The 20,425-nt window shown below is 43.2% G+C and overlaps 1 protein-coding gene across 22 annotated transcripts in view; it reads left to right on the top strand.

Annotated features, from left to right (window-relative positions):
* kcnma1a (potassium large conductance calcium-activated channel, subfamily M, alpha member 1a) overlaps positions 1 to 20,425 on the top strand; it is a 283,780-nt gene that overhangs the window by 177,489 nt on the left and 85,866 nt on the right. For all 22 annotated transcript variants that reach the window (XM_029698737.1, XM_029698732.1, XM_029698736.1 and 19 more), the window contains exons 6-8: positions 11,476 to 11,551; positions 16,158 to 16,233; positions 18,143 to 18,313. In XM_029698737.1, the coding sequence (XP_029554597.1) occupies positions 11,476 to 11,551; positions 16,158 to 16,233; positions 18,143 to 18,313 (323 nt within the window). The remainder of the gene's footprint in view (positions 1 to 11,475; positions 11,552 to 16,157; positions 16,234 to 18,142; positions 18,314 to 20,425) is intronic.

The following is a 20,425-nucleotide window of genomic DNA, read 5'->3' as shown; positions in this document are numbered from 1 at the left end:
GAAGTTGCCATTTTAACTTTCTGAGAAGGTCCCTACAAACGTTCTTGGAATGCAGAAGTAACCAGATTGTTTACTGGGAGGTAGCTCTCCTCTGCAGTGAATCCTGAATCCTACTATCTGGGTCTAACCAGCCCCTTTCTGGAGGTATTTGAAAAGGCAACTGGGAGGATGGCCTAGATTTCCCTCTACTCACCATGAATATGCATTCATAAATTATGTATTTATTTATCTATCATCTATTCATACTGGGGAAGCCAGTGAGATGAAAAAAAGTATCATTTTACCACTGAGAATGTGTCAGATAGCACAGAAGAATACACCCTGGAAAAGCCCACTCGCGTCACACTGGGTTTGTGTTTGCATAGAGGCGGATTGAGGCTTTCTGTGCGTCAGATAGTGTATTTCAGGGTCATCTGATTTGATACGGTCCCACACACACACCACGTGTGAAATAGAATGTGTGTTTGCACTAGCGTGTATTGCATGTGTGTTTATTGCCGTGTGATTGCGTGTTTTAAGGGTGTGTTACTGTTAAATGCCTCGAACTGAGACGTGGTCAGCAGATAACTGACCTGAATTGACAGGGTGGTATGATGAGATGGAGCAAAGTTAGTAGGGTTCAGTATTAGGCATACTCCAAGTTTTTTTTTTGTGAAACTTTTTTTATTTAGTCAAAATCAATTATACATTACAACTGCATTGTAGTATTAAGTCTTTTCACATTCCATTTTGTGTATCAAAATTCTCCATACATCTACACATTCACCTTTTACCTCTCTCGCTATAGCTAAATTAATAGTGCATATTGTATGTATGAGGTAATTGTTGTGAAATTGTTAGGTTAGATTACTCGTTGGATATTACTGCATTGTTGGAACTAGAAGCACAAGCATTTCGCTACACTCGCATTAACATCTGCTAACCATGTGTATGTGACAAATAACATTTGATTTGATTTGAATCTGAGGCTATTCAATCAGTAGTATTTAGCATCTAGCAACAAAAGCTATTTGGCATGTAAAACCATGGAATTGTACCATAAGAGGCTACATTACATTATACCTAGCTCACTGTACTAGCAGTGTCAATTTCCATAAAGCTACTGGAGGCTGTGCTAAACAATGCTACAACCGTTACATTCTAAACCATCAACATGTGAGCACATTTTATAGTCACATCGCATATTTACATATATTTCCTGAAGTAAACTGAGCCTTTGTTCATTGGAAATAAAACAAATAGGAGCTAATAACCTTGTTGAAAAAAAGTATTATTCCCTTTTCTTACATATAAACCATTAGCAACCTAGCAAAACCCCATTACTTATAATGTGGAAAATACCAACCAGTTTTTCACTCAGTTAAACTTCCTTCAGTTGCCTTCAAACATCACCAAACTCATGGACTATGTAGTTAACCATGTTATCTCAATATTTCATGAGTCATATTGCACTTTTGCGCATTACATACCTGAATTAACAGAGTGGAACGATGAGATGGAGAAAAGATAGTGTAGTGTTCAGTATTAGGCATTTCCCAAGATTGAAGAAGCAACATCCAAGACCTCAGATCCCACTAACGCTCCCCATTGACGTCACAGCGCCCCCTAGTGGCAGTAAATATATACATTACTTTCAATGCAAATTCAGTACCTGGGAGGCCTACAAAATTATACAAGGGATGGCTCCATAAAATAACAAACTAAATAAAACAATTCAAAAATGACCATGCATATTTGTGTACGTCACATTACGTAGCAACAGATATTACTGTCCCAGCGATCCATTGACTGGGTCCACACTACAATATACTGTGCCATAATGTGTGTGTGTGTGTGTGTGTGTGTGTGTGTGTGTGTGTGTGTGTGTGTGTGTGTGTGTGTGTGTGTGTGATTGGCCTACACTGTGCTATTGTGCCATAACACATAGGCCAAACTCTCCATTATCAACTGGTTGATATCACAGGGGGTATTATTAGCTGGGGACAGGGTATTAGGCAGGGTACAGGGTATTAGGCAGGGTACTACCCATCTTTCGAAAACATCTGAAACAGTATCTTAAATAATCCTTCTCCTCACCATGACCCCCCCCACAAAAAACCCCAAAACAAACAACATGTTAACCACCACTTGCACTTGACCCCCCCTTCTAGTTCTGACTCTACTGATAGCTGCATTACTGAGGAAACATGTACTTTCTATGCCTGTGATATGTGGTTGTCCCACCTAGCTGTCTTCAGATGAATACACTAACTGGAAGTCGCTCTGGATAAGAGCGTCTGCTAAATGACTAAAATGACGATGTAAATGTATTAGGCCAGGTTATTATTAAGATGAGCTGGTACTGGACACAAATCAGAGGTTTGCAGGAAATAAGAAACGTGTCAAATTCTAGCAACATGACAATGATTGATGACAGGACAGAATCCAATAACTGTATAGATAGAAAGTGTAATGATAGATCTGGTACTGTAGAGGTGTTATCAGGTAGATGTTACATCTAGATCCAACATGTATGAATAATCTGTCCAGTGGTTGGGGACATGTCCCCCACGTCCATCTCTATTGAGTTGAGATCCAGTGAGAAGGGACGTTGACAGAATTGTAATGGCTTCACTGTAATCAATAGAGATGGATCCATAATCAGTGATTTGTCTTTGTCTTGATGGACATCAATACTATTTCCATCTCACTAATTCTGTTTTGTCGTCTGCTGGAGGAGGCAAACAATGACGGTGTTAACAGTTTTACATCAATCCCTGTGGACTCATTCAGTTCTCTCTCTCTCTGTGACTAAAAGCTATGTTACACACACACACACACACACACACACACTACCAGTTGTTCTCACGGAACTGCCTGAGAAACTTCCACTGGTTTTCTTAAACAAGAGAACCACTGGACTCCATTACTGAAAATAAAATGAAGAGGTTCTGCACTGCAGTAGCTCTGCTCTATTCAACATTTTAGTCATTTAGCAGACACTCCTATCCAGAGCGACTTACAGTAGTGAGTGCATAAATGTTGATTATTTTCACACTGGTACCCGTGGGAATCGAACCCACAACCCTGGTGTTGCAAGCATCATGCTCTACCAACTGAGCCACAGGAGAAAATTCTCTATCTATCCTACTCTATGTATTTCTCATTTCACAGTAATGTTCATTCCCATTTTGCAATTTGGCCGTTAATTAAGAGGGTAGAGAAACGTGTGGCTAATGTAAAAGGACATGAAGTGTTCCTCCTGGAAGTAAGACACCATCTTCTTAAATGACTTGAAGTGGGTGTCCCTCCCTTGAGAGAGAGGGCCATAGCCAGGCTAGTGGTGTTGATTAGCTGTAGTGGTGGCTGGTGGCACATTAAATGGGGAGGACTGGCTCATAGTAATGGCTGGAACGGAATTAATGGAATGGTCTCAAACACATCCATTCATTTTTCCCTCACCAGCCTCCTCTGATTAGCGCTTTGAAAGATGCTAGCTTGCTGTTAGCTCCAGAGCCCCAACCCTTCCACCCCATCTACACAAGTCATTTCAGTCCTACTAGGGTTTCACTGTAGAAAGAACAGAGCTTGCGGAGGATGGTAAGGCAGCTTTGAAATGATACAGGGTAGTGTAGGGTCCTGTGGAAAAATAGGAGTAACTATATAGACCTTATAATACGATGTCAGGGTAAAACAAAATACATGCAAATGCCCTCATAGAAGAAGGTATAAGCAGTGTTGCAAAAGCTCAACCCCGCTTTAAAAATTAAAGCCATATTACATAATATCCCATATTACTTCCACACACAGACTACTGGAGCCAATGTACCATCCATATCTCGCCAAATGACATATCCACATCACTACTGCCCTCTGCTGGTGATGTTAGTGTACTGTCTGTTTTGATCTCTGAAGCCTTGTGCTCTGCTTACTGACTCTAGTACAGTATCTGTGTGTGTATTCCCCTTAGTCCTCTAATGTGTGTGTGTGCGGGGGGGCTATAATCCTTACTGGCTGGACACGGTATTATCCGTGTTGAAACATGGTCATGCCTAGGCAGCTGATTGATAAAAGGCTCCAGTGTGTGTTTCTACTGTCAGTCACGTGACAGAGGGGAGGGGGCTTGGCAGTGCACATACCCACAGATTTGGATTATGTTACATGCAGTGTTGTTGCATGTGTAGCAGATGCGGGCTATTTAGCATATGCTAGTAGCCATCATGCAGTGACGTCACCTGCCCTAAAACCTACAGTGTTGCACTTGCCCAACAAGAACCAATGGTCTTGGTAGGGAAATGGTTAGCACGTTAGCTTCGGGAATACTTAGTGTTGTTGTTGACATGAGTTCGGATTCGATGTGGCTCCTCCAACTACCCAGAGCGATTTGATCACTCCTGTCCTCTTTCTGTACCTCTTCAGTAGTACAGATGGCTCTATTGCTCTGAGTTGAAGTCAATACAAATCAAATCAAGATGTATTTGTAAGGTGTAGACCTTACAGTGATATGCTTACTTACAAGCCCTTAACCAACAATGCAGTTCAAGAAATAGAGTTAAGAAAATATCTACTAAATAAACTAAAGTCAATTTTTTTAATAAAAAGTAACACAATAAAATAACAATAACGAGGCTATATATAGGGGGGTACCGGTACCGAGTCAATGTGCGGGGATACAGGTTAGTCGAGGTAATTTGTACATGTAGGTAGGGGTGAGGTGACTATATAGATAATAAACAGCAAGTACCAGCAATGTAAAAACAGGGGGGGGGGGGTCAATGTAAATAGTCTGGGTAGCCATTTGATTAATCGTTCAGCAGTCTTATGGCTTGGGGGTAAAAGCTGTTAAGGAGCCTTTTGGACCTAGACTTGGCGCTCCGGTACCACTTGCCGTGCGGTAGCAGAGAGTCTATGACTTGGGTGACTGGAGTCTTAGACAATTTTTCCACGATCAGCCTCTTTTGTCTTGCTTACATTGAGGGAGAGGTTGTTGTCCTGGCATCACACTGCCAGGTCTCTGACCTCCTCCCTATAGGCTGTCTCATCGTTGTTGGTGATCAAGCCCACCACTGTTGTGTCATCAGCAAACTTAATGATGATGTTGGAGTTGTGTTTGGCCACACAGTCGTGGGTGAATAGGGAGTACAGGAGGGGACTAAGCATGCACCCCTGTACCCCGTGTTGACTATCAGTGTGGCAGACGTGTTGTTGCCTACCCTTACCACCTGGGGGCGGCCCGTGAGGAAGACCAAGATCCAGTTGCAGAGGGAGGTGTTTAGTCCCAGGGTCATTAGCTTAGCGATGAGCTTTGTGGGCACTAGGGTGTTGAACGCTGAGCTGTAGTCAATGAACAGTAGTCCCACTCCTTTTGTCCAGGTGTGAAAGGGCAGGGTGGAGTGCGATTGAGATTGCGTCATCTGTGGATCTGTTGGGGCGGTATGCAAATTGGAGTGGGTCTAGGGTTTCCGGGATGATGGTGTTGATATAAACCATAACCAGCCTTTCAAAGCTCTGCCACATCCGACGAGCGTCAGAGCCGGTCTAGTAAGATTCAATCTTAGTCCTGTACTGACGCTTTGCCTGTTTGATGGTTCGTCTGAGGGCATAGCAGGATTTCTTATAAGCGTCCGGATTAGTGTCCCGCTCCTTGAAAGCAGCAGCTCTAGCTTTTAGCTCGGTGCGGATGTTGCCTGTAGTCCATGGCTTCTGGTTGGTATTTGTACGTACGGTCACTGAGGGATGACATCGTTGACGCACTTATAGTGCCTTCGGAAAGTATTCAGGCCCCTTTACAGCCTTATTCTAAATAGTTTTTCCCCTCATCAATCTACACACAATACCCCATAATGACAAAGCAAAAACAGGTTTTTAGAAATTTTTGCAAATGTATAAAAAATACAAACTGAGATATCAAATTTACGTAAGTATTCAGACCCTTTACTCAGTACTTTGTTGAAGCACCTTTTTGCAGCGATTACAGCCTCGAGTCTTCTTGGGTGTGACACTACAAGCTTGGCCCACCTGTATTTGGGGAGTTTCTCCCATTCTTCTCTGCAGATCATCTCAAGCTCTGTCAGGTTGGATGGGGAGTGGTGCTGCACAGCTATTTTCAGTTCTCTCCAGAGATGTTAGATCGGGTTTAAGTCCAGGCTCTGGCTGGGCCACTCAAGGACATTCAGAGACTTGTCCCGAAGCCATACCTGTGTTGTCGGGTTGGAAGGTGAACCTTTGCGCCAGTCTGAGGTCTTGAGCACTCTGGAGCAGGTTTCCATCAAGGATCTCTCTGTACTTTGCTCAGTTTATCTTTGCCTTGATCCTGACTAGTCTCCCAGTTCCTGCCTCTGAAAAACATCCCCACAGCATGATGCTGCCATCACCATGCTTCTCCGTAGGGATGGAGGCAGGTTTCCTCCAGACGTGGGGCTTGGCATTCAGGCCAAAGAGTTCAATCTTGGTTTCATCAGACCGGATAATCTTGTTTCTCATGGTCTGAGAGTCTTTAGGTGCCTTTTGGCAAACTCTAAGCAGGCTGTCATGTGCCTTTTACGGAGGAGTGGCTTCCGTCTGGCCACTCTACCATAAAGGCCTGATTGGTGGAGGGCTGCAGAGATGGTTGTCCTTCTGGAGGGTTTTCCCATCTCCACAGAGGAACTCTAGCGTTCTGTCAGAGTGACCATTGGGTTCTTGGTCACCTCCCTGACCAAGGCCCTTCTCCCCTGATTGCTCAGTTTGGCCGGGAGGCCAGCTCTAGGAAGAGTCTTGGTGGTTCCAACCATCTTCTATTTAAGAAAGATGGAGCCACTGTGTACTTGGGGACCTTCAATGCTGTAAACATTTTTCAGTATCCTTCCCCAGGTCTGTGCTTCGACACAATCCTGTCTTGGAACTCCACGGACAGTTCTTTCAACCTCATGGCTTGGTTTTTGCTCTGACATGCATTGTCAACTGTGGAAACTTACATAGACAGGTGTGTGCCTTTCCAAATCATGTTCAATCAATTGAATTTACCAAAGGTGGACTCTAATCAAGTTGTAGGAACATCTCAAGGATGATCAATGAAAACACGATGCACCTGAGCTCAATTTCAAGTCTCATAGCAAAGGGTCTGAATACTTATGTTAATAAGGTATTTCTGTTTTTTATTTGCATATGTTACACACACCTCTTGCAGGAGGGAACGCAACACCCTGCTACACTCAACTCCCCGTGGAGTGAAAGAGGTATGTGATTGTAGGTGCGGGTAAGGATGACAGAGGCAGAGAATATTACCGTTTACTGGGAATTTATTTTCTTATCACGGGAATGTGGGGAAAAGGGGCTGGATGGAACCAAAGCAAAGAAAGTAAAAGTTAGAGTCCCCTCTCCTACCTTACTTACCTACCCACTACTTACCTAACCTTAACGCCATCTGGCGCGCTAACCAAAATACAGGGGGTGGTCCGCCCAGGTCTTACCTAGTATGCATAGACAGAATACATACTACGGGTATATGTATGCCCGCAGGCCTCTTGCCTAAGCACTCCCAAGGTGCCTTCCCCTTCCCCCTGGGAACAAATGAAACAGAATAATACAAACTTAAAGTGAACAATTTCAATAATCACAAACACAGTGTCCTTTGGCATACACATACCTCAGAAGTAGCGGCTACAAAATACTTAACAAAAACTGTCTCTGAACAACAACCAACACAGGACAAAGAAGCTCCCTCTTTCCTAACAAAGGAACACTGGCTTTTAAAGCTGCCGAAGGAGTCGGTAATTGTAGACAGCTGTATCCTCTGACGAGAGGGCGGGTCAGAGCTCCAATCTGCAATGGGGCCGACCAATCAGCTGCGTATTGGAATCCAGGAAGCCATTTCCTGAAACATATACAAACACATACAAACCCAAAACATCACAGAAACTGGGGAACGTAACAGCATACATTTCTAAAAACCTGTTTTCAATTGTCATTCTGGGGTATTGTGTGTAGATTGTTGAGGATTTTTTGGCATTTAATCCATTTTAGAATAAGGCTGTATCATAACAAAATGTTGAAAATGTCAAGGGGTCTGAATACTTTCCGAATGCACTGTATTGATGAAGCCGTTGACTGAGGTGGTATACTCCTCATTGCCATTGGATGAATTACGGAATATATTCCAGTCTGTGCTAGCAAAACAGTCCTGTAGCTTAGCATCCGCGTCATCTGACCTCTTCTGTATTGAGCGAGTCACTGGTACTTCCTGCTTTAGTTTTTGCTTGTAAGTAGGAATCAGGAGGATAGAATTATGGTCAGATTTGCCAAATGGAGGGTGAGGGAGGACTAGAGTCCCCCCGTCCCGTCCCCCCCGTTGCACATGTGACATGCTGGTAGAAATAAGGTAAAATTGATTTAAGTTTGCCTGCATTAAAGTCCCCGGCCACTAGGAGTGCCTGGATGAGCATTTTCTTGTTTGCTTATGGCCTTATACAACTCGTTGAGTGCGGTCTTAGAGCCAGCATCGGTTTGTGGATGGTACATAGATGGCTTCAAAAAATATAGATGGTGTGGTCTACAGCTTGTAATGAGGTACTCTACCTCAGGCGAGCAATACCTTGAGACTTTCTTAATATTAGACATCGCGCCCCAACTGTTATTGACAAAGAGACACACACCCCCACCCCTCGTCTTACCAGACGTAGCTGTCCTGTCCTGCCAATGCACGGAAACCCCAGCCAAATGTATATTATCCATGTCGTCGTTCAGCAACGACTCGTGAAGCATAAGATTTGACAGTTTTTAATGTCCCATTGGTAGAATAGTCTCGAATGGAGATCATACAGTTTATTCTCCAGTGATTGCACGTTGGCCAATCAAACAGATGGTGGAGGCTGGTTACACACTCGGCGACGAATTCTAATAAGGCACCCCGATCTCCACCCCCTGTATTTCCGTCTTTTCTTCACACAAATAAGGGGGATTTGGGCCTGGTCTCGGAGAAGCAGTATGTCCTTCGCTTTGGACTCATTAAAGAAAAAACATTTGTCCAGTTCGAGGTGAGTAATCGCTGTTCTGATATCCAGAAACTATTTTCGGTCATAAGAGATGGTAGCAGCAACATGATGTACTAAATAAGTTACAAACAATGCAAAAAAACACACAAAATAGCACAGTTGGTTAGGAGCCCGTAAAATGGCAGCCATCCCCTCCGGCGCCATTACTATCCACAAACCTCCATTCCGCTTTGTCCCAATGTACTGTAGATACTGTCCACCTGATATCTGCTAGTGACAGCACGGCACTTGTGATTAAATACAGATTATTACTTCACCTCTCGCTCTAAATCCCTGGATTGCTTCAGGCAGTTTTAAAAACGCCTCACCTCTGAACACAGCATCTTATTGGTGGTTGAGAATCCACATGACTCTCTGTAGGTACAACAAAGAGGCCAAAATGAAATCTGTTTGGGCTGTTCAGATTATTAACACAATGACAATACAGGGATAGAGCCTCTACTGTATCACAGTTCATATCAGACCAGGATACAGTTTGTACTAGACAGGTGCAGAGTCTTGGTGTCTGTTTACCTGACTGTCACTCAGTCTGTCTGGTGTTCTCTTAAGCACGCATACCGCTTGATTCTGGACCTTTTGTCAGGTTTTTCTATACACACGTTTCTGGTGGAAACTGACCTTTTGGAACCTCGGCGAAGGTTATTCACCGGCACTAGGGTTGTACCTTGTCTTAGCTTTGGGGGTGTTCTGTTTTATCTCTTTCATTCTACCTGGAAAACCTCAACTTGTCTATCTTCCAAAGAAGAACAATAATCTTTTTGAATCCATTGCCTTCTTTAAGAACTTCTTCTTCATCTCTTCCTTTGAGACACTCTTGAACCCACAGTGTTGGACCTTAGAACTGAAGAATACGACTGTAGGACCTTATAACTGAAGATCTACAGCTTGGTCCCACTTTACAGAAAGACAAGGACCCCAAACAGAAACTACCTGACGCACTACAATGGATAACTAAGTATCTGTGATCGGTAGCGATGATCCCTACTAAGCTTCTGGTGTACCGGGGTCCACGCGGTGGCACCCCTCGCTCCGAGGCTCGTGGAGACACATTCAGGCGTAGGAAATCGTGTGGAGAGTTGTTTCAGAAAGGGTACAGGGTGAGGTTGGGGCCGCATGGGATGGCTATGGAGAAGGAGAGGCAGAAGAGACCATATCTTGGTCTCTGGACCTCTCTGAGCTTTCTCTGCAAATGGGGTAAGAATAAAGATGTAGTGCCATAGTTACTCTGTGGGGTAAGAATGGTAGAATATATGGGGTCTGGGTCATGTTCAAACAGTCTGGCTCGTCCAGTATACGCTTCCTTTCCAAATGGGGTGACAATAGACATCCATGGGGCCATAGTCAAACTGTGGTCCTTTCTGTTTAAACATAGTTTATACAAGTAGGAATCACAATCTACACTTCCTCTTAAAATGGGATAAGAATGGTAGAACATGGGGTCTGGGCCATGTTCAAAGAATTTATCTAGTTCTCTCCAAATGCTGTAAGGACCAAGGTTTGGGAAGGGTATGGAGCCTCTCATTGTGGTTATGATTCTTATACTCTGCGGTGTGATTCCAATGGCTTAGTTTGTTGGGGGGAAAAAAGGTGATGGTAGCATCTGGGTGTGGGTTTGATTCCCGCATGGCCCGTGTATACAAATATTTGTGGTACTGTAGCTGTTACGTGTGATGAGGCTTGCAGTTTTATGTGTTGTATGGTCTTGCTGCATGATAGTTCCAAGCACTTTCTCACTGTACGCAGGAGAGAACTATTTTGTTTACAGATGTCTCCACCAGTTGAGGCTGGTGTGAGGAGCTATAGGAGGATAGGCTCGTAATGGCTGGAATGGAATAAATGGAACGGTATCAAACATATGGAAACCACATGTTTTACCCCGTTCCATTTATTCCAGTCCAGCCATTATAATGAGCCTTTCCTCCTATAGTTCCTCCCACCAGCCTCCACTGGTATCAACCATGAATTAAACTATGAACAGATCCCCAAAAATACAAAGAGATTGGACAAGTAAATGTTTAACATCGTCCCGCCCTGTTAACCTCAGTCACTACTAGTGTAAGTTATTCCATCCAGAATGAATAGAAATACACATTGGTATGCATGGCACAAGGACACACACACACACACACACACACACACACACACACACACACACACACACACACACACACACACACACACGGTAGATCAGAGCAGGGAATATATTGGTGTTATGTAAACTGGCATTGAGGCAGGTGTTGCATTGTTTCTCTAACCCCTGGACTCAGACACATGTAGGACACACAGTTTACAGTACATGACAGTACTGTACTGTACTGTATATAGGCCTATTTTACAGTATATCCTTCTTATAGGCGACAGGCCACATTGTAAAACACTATCATTGTATGTCTGATTATTAACCTTTATTTCTCTCTCTCTCTCTCTCTCTCTCTCTCTCTCTCTCTCTCTCTCTCTCTCTCAGGCTTAAGATTCCTGAGAGCCTTGAGATTGATACAGTTCTCAGAAATTTTACAGTTTTTGAATATCTTAAAAACAAGGTAAGTATAGGGCTTTCATTGGACTACCGCCACCACTCCAGCACGGTAGCACCACAACTATCTACAGAATCCATCTGACATAGAAGCTCAGGTCAGGTTTGCTCTCTAGACTCTCTCTGGACACTGCTGTAACACTTTATTTTACAGTCCTGTTCCAGACTTATACTAAGACATTTAAACTTATGTGGTAACAACTCTTCAAAAAGGATGCATTGAACATTTATAGTAGCTCCCTGATACAAATGTTACATATAGTAGCTCCCTGGTACAAATGTTAAATATAGTAGCTCCCTGGTACAAATGTTACATATAGTAGCTCCCTGATACAAATGTTACAGATAGTAGCTCCCTGGTACAGATGTTACATATAGCAGCTCCCTGGTGTAAATGTTATATATAGTAGCTCCCTGGTACAAATGTTACATATAGTACCTCCCTGGTGTAAATGTTACATATAGTAGCTCCCTGGTACAAATGTTACATATAGTAGCTCCCTGGTACAAATGTTACATATAGTAGCTCCCTGGTACAAATGTTACATATAGTAGCTCCCTGGTACAAATGTTACATATAGTAGCTCCCTGGTACAAATGTTACATATAGTAGCTCCCTGGTGTAAATGTTACATATAGTAGCTCCCTGATACAAATGTTACATATAGTAGCTCCCTGGTACAAATGTTACATATAGCAGCTCCCTGGTGCAAATGTTACATATAGTAGCTCCCTGGTACAAATGTTACATATAGTAGCTCCCTGATACAAATGTTACAGATCGTAGCTCCCTGGTACAAATGTTACATATAGTAGCTCCCTGGTGCAAATGTTACATATAGTAGCTCCCTGGTACAAATGTTACATATAGTAGCTCCCTGGTACAAATGTTACATATAGTAGCTCCCTGGTACAAATGTTACATATAGTAGCTCCCTGGTACAAATGTTACATATAGTAGCTCCCTGGTGTAAATGTTACATATAGTAGCTCCCTGATAAATGTTACATATAGTAGCTCCCTGGTACAAATGTTACATATAGCAGCTCCCTGGTGCAAATGTTACATATAGTAGCTCCCTGGTACAAATGTTACATATAGTAGCTCCCTGATACAAATGTTACAGATCGTAGCTCCCTGGTACAAATGTTACATATAGTAGCTCCCTGGTGCAAATGTTACATATAGTAGCTTCCTGGTGCAAATGTTACATATAGTAGCTCCCCGGTGTAAATGTTACATATAGTAGCTCCCTGGTACAGATGTTACAGATAGTAGCTCCCTGGTACAGATGTTACATATAGTAGCTCCCTGGTACAGATGTTACAGATAGTAGCTCCCTGGTGCAAATGTTACATATAGTAGCTCCCTGATACAAATGTTACAGATCGTAGCTCCCTGGTACAAATGTTACATATAGTAGCTCCCTGGTGCAAATGTTACATATAGTAGCTTCCTGGTGCAAATGTTACATATAGTAGCTCCCTGGTGCAAATGTTACATATAGTAGCTCCCTGGTACAGATGTTACAGATAGTAGCTCCCTGGTACAGATGTTACATATAGTAGCTCCCTGGTACAGATGTTACAGATAGTAGCTCCCTGGTACAGATGTTACAGATAGTAGCTCCCTGGTGCAAATGTTACATATAGTAGCTCCCTGGTACAAATGTTACAGATAGTAGCTCCCTGGTACAAATGTTACAGATAGTAGCTCCCTGGTACAGATGTTACATATAGTAGCTCCCTGGTACAAATGTTACATATAGTAGCTCCCTGGTACAGATGTTACATATAGTAGCTCCCTGGTACAAATGTTACATATAGTAGCTCCCTGGTACAAATGTTACATATAGTAGCTCCCTGGTACAAATGTTACATATAGTAGCTCCCTGGTACAAATGTTACATATAGTAGCTCCCTGGTGTAAATGTTATATATAGTAGCTCCCTGGTACAAATGTTACATATAGTAGCTCCCTGGTACAAATGTTACATATAGTAGCTCCCTGGTGTAAATGTTACATATAGTAGCTCCCTGGTACAAATGTTACATATAGTAGCTCCCTGGTGTAAATGTTATATATAGTAGCTCCCTGGTACAAATGTTACATATAGTAGCTCCCCGGTGTAAATGTTATATATACTAGCTTCCTGGTACAAATGTTATATATAGTAGCTCCCTGGTACAAATGTTACATATAGTAGCTCCCTGGTGTAAATGTTACATATAGTAGCTCCCTGGTACAAATGTTACATATAGTAGCTCCCTGGTACAAATGTTACATATAGTAGCTCCCTGGTACAAATGTTACATATAGTAGCTCCCTGGTACAAATGTTACATATAGTAGCTCCCTGGTACAAATGTTACATATAGTAGCTCCCTGGTACAAATGTTACATATAGTAGCTCCCTGGTACAAATGTTATATATAGTAGCTCCCTGGTACAAATGTTACATATAGTAGCTTCCTGGTACAAATGTTACATATAGTAGCTCCCTGGTGTAAATGTTACATATAGTAGCTCCCTGGTACAAATGTTACATATAGTAGCTCCCTGGTACAAATGTTACATATAGTAGCTCCCTGGTACAAATGTTACATATAGCAGCTCCCTGGTGTAAATGTTATATATAGTAGCTCCCTGGTACAAATGTTACATATAGTAGCTCCCTGGTGTAAATGTTACATATAGTAGCTCCCTGGTGTAAATGTTATATATAGTAGCTCCCTGGTGTAAATGTTACATATAGTAGCTCCCTGGTACAAATGTTACATATAGTAGCTCCCTGGTGTAAATGTTATATATAGTAGCTCCCTGGTGCAAATGTTACATATAGTAGCTCCCTGGTGTAAATGTTATATATAGTAGCTCCCTGGTGTAATTGTTACATATAGTAGCTCCCTGGTGTAAATGTTACATATAGTAGCTCCCTGGTACAAATGTTACATATAGTAGCTCCCTGGTGTAAATGTTACATATAGTAGCTCCCTGGTGTAAATGTTATATATAGTAGCTCCCTGGTGTAAATGTTATATATAGTAGCTCCCTGGTGTAATTGTTACATATAGTAGCTCCCTGGTGTAAATGTTATATATAGTAGCTCCCTGGTACAAATGTTACATATAGTAGCTCCCTGGTGTAAATGTTATATATAGTAGCTCCCTGGTGTAAATGTTATATATAGTAGCTCCCTGGTACAAATGTTATATGTAGTAGCTCCCTGGTACAAATGTTACATATAGTAGCTCCCTGGTACAAATGTTACATATAGTAGCTCCCTGGTGTAAATGTTACATATAGTAGCTCCCTGGTACAAATGTTGCATATAGTAGCTCCCTGGTACAAATGTTATATGTAGTAGCTCCCTGGTACAAATGTTACATATAGTAGCTCCCTGGTACAAATGTTACATATAGTAGCTCCCTGGTGTAAATGTTACATATAGTAGCTCCCTGGTACAAATGTTACATATAGTAGCTCCCTGGTACAAATGTTACATATAGTAGCTCCCTGGTACAGGTGTTACAGATAGTAGCTCCCTGGTACAAATGTTATATATAGTAGCTCCCTGGTACAAATGTTATATATAGTAGCTCCCTGGTGTAAATGTTATATATAGTAGCTCTCTGGTACAAATGTTACATATAGTAGCTCCCTGGTACAAATGTTACATATAGTAGCTCCCACGGTGCTTGTTCCAATGAATCTCACTCATGTCATCTGAAATTGTTATGTAATCACTATGTATTTTAACTTTCATTTTCCCATGTAGTGGCTGAGTAAATAGCAGGACTGTACAGTAAAGTGTCACTGAGGTTGTCTCTTGATGACTGTTTGGCCCAGCGTGCCTCTCCTGTCCTTTCTGGGCTCTTAACACTGTAAACACAGAGACGTTGAGTAATGTACAGTAATCCTCTCTTTCTGTGGTTTAGTCCTCATGTACAGGTGAGGGTGAGATAGTGAGGGAAGGAGAAAGAGATGGAGGGAGAGGGAGGGAAAGTGTATGATGAATGTAGACCGATCCTGAACTAAAGCATGACACGTTCCATATTACACCAGGGCAAGAATAGACACTACTGTAGCTGTTGACTATATGTAGGAAACAACACAAGATGATGGTTAGAGTGCTGGCAACAGCATTCCACAAAAGCTGTCATGACATAATGTACGTTCTTAGCAGTTCAATAGAGTAATCCCTTTCAGCTTAATGAATTTTGTTTGGTTTTATTGCATTTTTGTTTTTGACCTGATCCCACCCCCCTAGAGACCCACAGTCCCATTCATTTCCTGGCTTAGCGAAAGAGAAAAGAATAGAACATTTTGTTTTTATAATTTTTTTATTTATAATATTTTTACATTTTATTTAGCATCTTACTGGCATACCATGCCAGACATAAAGACAGAACTTGACGTAATGATAAAATAATGACAGGAGCAGAGAGTACATGTACAGGACAGTACGGTACTTGACAACCTAAGCCAGGTGTTTTCTAGCCTCACCATCTCAGACCCAATAGATGAGCCTCTCCCATTACATTATTCTCTTTCTGTCACCCTTACCTGGTCTGGATCTCTTTGAGAGATTTTTATGGTTCTTATTCTACCCAGCAATTCCATCAAGCTGGTGAACCTGTGTTCCATCTTCATAAGCACATGGCTAACAGCTGCCGGATTCATACATTTGGTAAGTGGCTGGGCGGGGGGGTTGGGCTACGGGGGGAGTAAGGGAGGTGAGAACTCCTAATGCTTGGTCCGAAAACAACCTCTAGCCCCTCCCTTCCCCCTGGATGTGTGGCAGATCTGAAGTGCTGAAGGGTCCCTGACCAACCCCTACCCCCTACCCCCCGGGGACTCCTGTATGTCCGAAACGATCGGATAGGTATGTAAGCAATACGGAACAAAATATATACAGTTGTGGGCACTAAAAATGTACTTTAAAAAAATCCATATGCGGTATAGGTTTTTTGTGACAAACTATCGCTGGGATACCCTAGAGCACCGTGTTGCTGGGGACCCTAGAGCGCTGTGTTACCCTAGAGCGCCGTGTTGCTGGGTTACCCTAGAGCGCCGTGTTGCTGGGTTACCCTAGAGCGCCGTGTTGCTGGGTTACCCTAGAGCACCGTGTTGCTGGTGTCCCTAGAGCGCCGTGTTACCCTAGAGCGCCGTGTTGCTGGGATACCCTAGAGCGCCGTGTTGCTGGGTTACCCTAGAGCGCCGTGTTGCTGGGATACCCTAGAGCGCCGTGTTATCCTAGAGCGCCGTGTTGCCCTAGAGCGCCGTGTTGCTGGGATACCCTAGAGCGCCGTGTTGCTGGAATACCCTAGAGCGCCGTGTTGCTGGGATACCCTATAGCGCCGTGTTGCTGGTATACCCTAGAACGCCGTGTTGCTGGGGTACCCTAGAGCACCGTGTTGCTGGGGTACCCTAGAGGGCCGTGTTGCTGGGATACCCTAGAGCGCCGTGTTGCTGGGATACCCGAGAGCGCCGTGTTGCTGGAATACCCGAGAGCGCCGTGTTGCTGGGATACCCTAGAGCGCCCATTACGGCAATAGTTCTGCCAGTACCAAAATACAACATGTTCAGTGCCCGTAACTGTATGAAAATCCCCAGCCTTTTTGAAGGCAAGGTGAAGCAGAAAATGACCATATTGCTTAAACCTATCTGATCCTCTCAGATCCACAGCAGGTTCTAGGGGGTAGTGGCCCGGGCTTGATTTGGGAATCGGCATGTTAGTTAAAAAGGCTAGGTGGGCGCCGTCTTCGTATAGCCCCCACCCACCCAGTTCAGATGTGCTGCCACCCGAGGGGAGGGGGCTAGGGATTGCCTTCGGACCGGCCAATAGAGGGTGTTTCCATGTGATGATGAAGAGTTAGGGGCGCTTTAATCAATCAGTAGAACTACAGATCAATGTCTGTCCTTTTTATCACTGAAATGACAGTTCAATCAATCAACAATGTCTGTCCTTTTTTCAGTTTTTCTCTTATTTCTTACACACAGCTGGCTCAAGTTGTCAGTACATTTATGTCAATGGCTCAACCAACAGTACAATAACACACCAACTAATACAGCATTAGAACATGCAGGAGCATACCTCTAACCTCCTGACACTAGATGGCAGCATCAGCTCAATATTAAGGTTCCAGAAATGCTGCTTTGTCTGATCAGAGTGAAAGCACGACAGTTCAGCAGGGCCAGATTCAATCAAACTTGTGTTGAGAAGGTTATATGCAGGGCCTTTGTTGCAAACTGCTGCCCTAAGTGTCAGAACCATGTCGTGTTCAGTTCAGTTCACTTGTTTCCGAACTGGAGGCACTAACCAGTGGAGGAGGTACTTGGTAGTGTCACAGCATCCTCAACCACGCCGGAAATGCATTAGTCCACGGGAAGACATGTTTGTTGGCTACTGTGTAAACTCTGCAATGCTGGCTTGATTGACTCTTAAGACCATGTTGATGGTAAGACAAACCTAGAGAACCTGCATGCACAGAACATATAGAACCTGCTTCAGAGGTTGTGATCAAAATCCTTTCAATGTTTTTGCTTAAGACTGACATTCTACCCTGTTCAAATCTCTTTCCCGCTCCCGTTTTTAGGTGGAAAACTCAGGGGATCCTTGGGAAAACTTCCAAAATTCCCAGTCACTTTCCTATTGGGAATGTGTCTACTTGCTCATGGTCACTATGTCAACAGTGGGCTACGGGGATGTCTATGCAAAAACCACCCTGGGACGCCTGTTCATGGTCTTCTTCATCCTTGGGGGTTTGGTAAAACAACGTTTTTCTCTCCCCTCTTCCCCCCTTTGCCACCCCACCCTCAACCCGCCTGTCCCCATTTTCACACTATATAGAACTGTTATACCAGACAGCAAAATTAGTAAATGATACGTTAGTCTTTCAATGTCTTAATCAATATTATTATCTAGAAAGTATTTAGCATTGTAGCTTTACGATAGTTTAGCAATGTTTACATAGCACTGTTAAGCTTACCTGTTTTTATATGTACAGTATAAAGAGCATTCGGAAAGTAATCAGACCTCTTGACTTTTTCCACGTTTTGTTACGTTACAGGCTTATTCTAAAATGGATTAAAAAAAAATGTTTCCCTGGTTGCTTGTGTGTCGCTCTGGATGGGAGTCTGTTAGATGACTAATGTGATGTAGTTGTTGAGCGGCTTCACTGCAGGTATATTCTATGTTTTAAACATTCAATCAATCTACCCACAATACCCCATAATGACAAAGCAAAAACAGGTTTTCATAATTTTGGGCAAATGTATAAAAAAATACAAAACTGAAATATCACAAGTATTCCGATCCTTTACTCAGTACTTTGTTGAAGCACCTTTGGCAGCGATTACTGCCTCGAGTCTTCTTGGGTATGACGCTACAAGCTTGGCACACCTGTATTTGGGGAGTTTCTCCCATTCTTCTCTACAGATCATCTCAAGCTCTGTCAGGTTTGATGGGGTGCGTTGCTGCACAGCTATTTCCAGGTCTCTCCAGAGATGTTCGATCGGGTTTAAGTCCGGGCTCTGACTGGGCCACTCAAGGACACTCTGATACTTGTCCCGAAGCCACTCCTGCGTTGTCTTGGCTGTGTGCTTAGGGTCATTGTCCTGTTGGAAGGTGAACCTTAACCCCCAGTCTGAGGTCCTGAGCACTCTGGAGCAGGTTTTCATCAAGGATCTCTCAGTACTTTGCTCCGTTCATTTTTCCCTCGATCCTGACTAGACTCCCAGTCCCTGCCACTGAAAAACATCCCCACAGCATGATGCTGCCACCACCATGCTTCACCGTAGGGATGGTGCCAGGTTTCTTCCAGACATGACGCTTGGCATTCAGACCAAATATTTCAATCTTGGTTTCATCACACCAGAGCATCTTGTTTCTCATGGTCTGAGAGTCTTGAGGTACCTTTTGGCACACTCCAAGCAGGCTGTCATGTGCCTTTTACTGAGGACTGTCTTAAGTCTGGCCACTCTACCATGAAGGCCTGATTGGTGGAGGGCTGCAGAGATGGTTGTCCTTTTGGAAGGTTCTCCATCTCCACAGAGGAGCTCTGGAGCTCTGTCAGTGACCATTGGGTTCTTGGTCACCTCCCTGACCAAGGCCCTTCTCCCCCGATTGCTCAGTTTGGCCAGGCGGCCAGCTCTAGGAAGAGTCTTGGTGGTTCCAAATTTCTTCCATTTAAGAATGATGGAGGCCACTGTTCTTGGGGACCTTCAATGCTGCAGAAATGTTTTGGTACATTTCCCCAGATCTGTGCCTCGACACAATCCTGTCTCGGAGCTCTACGGACAATTCCTTTGACCTCATGGCTTGGTTTTTCCTTTGACATGCACTGTCAACTGTGGGACCTTACATACTGTAGACAGGTGTGTGCCTTTCCAAGTCATGTCCAATCAATTGAATTTACCACAGGTGGACTCCAATCAAGTTGTAGAAACATCAATGGAAACAGGATGCACCTGAGCTCAATTTCGAGTCTCATAGCAAAGGGTCTGAATAGTTATGTAAGAATGGGAGAAACTCCCCATGTTTTTAATATTAATACAATTACAAACATTTCTAAAAAACGTTTTTGCTTTGTCATTATGGGTTATTGTGTGTAGATTGATGAGGGGAAAAATTATTGAATCAATTTTAAAATAAGGCTGTAACGCAACAAAATGTGGAAAAAGTCTAGAGGTCTGAATATTTTCCGAAAGTGCTGTAAGTACCTGCTTAGGTTAATATTGATGCTATTTGTCTATTAGTATTATTGCAGTAATGCCTCCTGTAGTAGCCTACTGTATATTTGTACTTGACAATAGTCACTCATGTCTTGCTCCCTTCCCTATAGCTTGTGGGTTGTATTTGTCTGAAGAGTAGAATTATA

The sequence above is a fragment of the Salmo trutta genome, chromosome 18, assembly GCF_901001165.1.
Source record: "Salmo trutta chromosome 18, fSalTru1.1, whole genome shotgun sequence".
In the NCBI taxonomy this organism is placed as follows: Eukaryota; Metazoa; Chordata; class Actinopteri; order Salmoniformes; family Salmonidae; genus Salmo; species Salmo trutta.
This window is presented reverse-complemented; position numbering and strand designations above follow the sequence as displayed.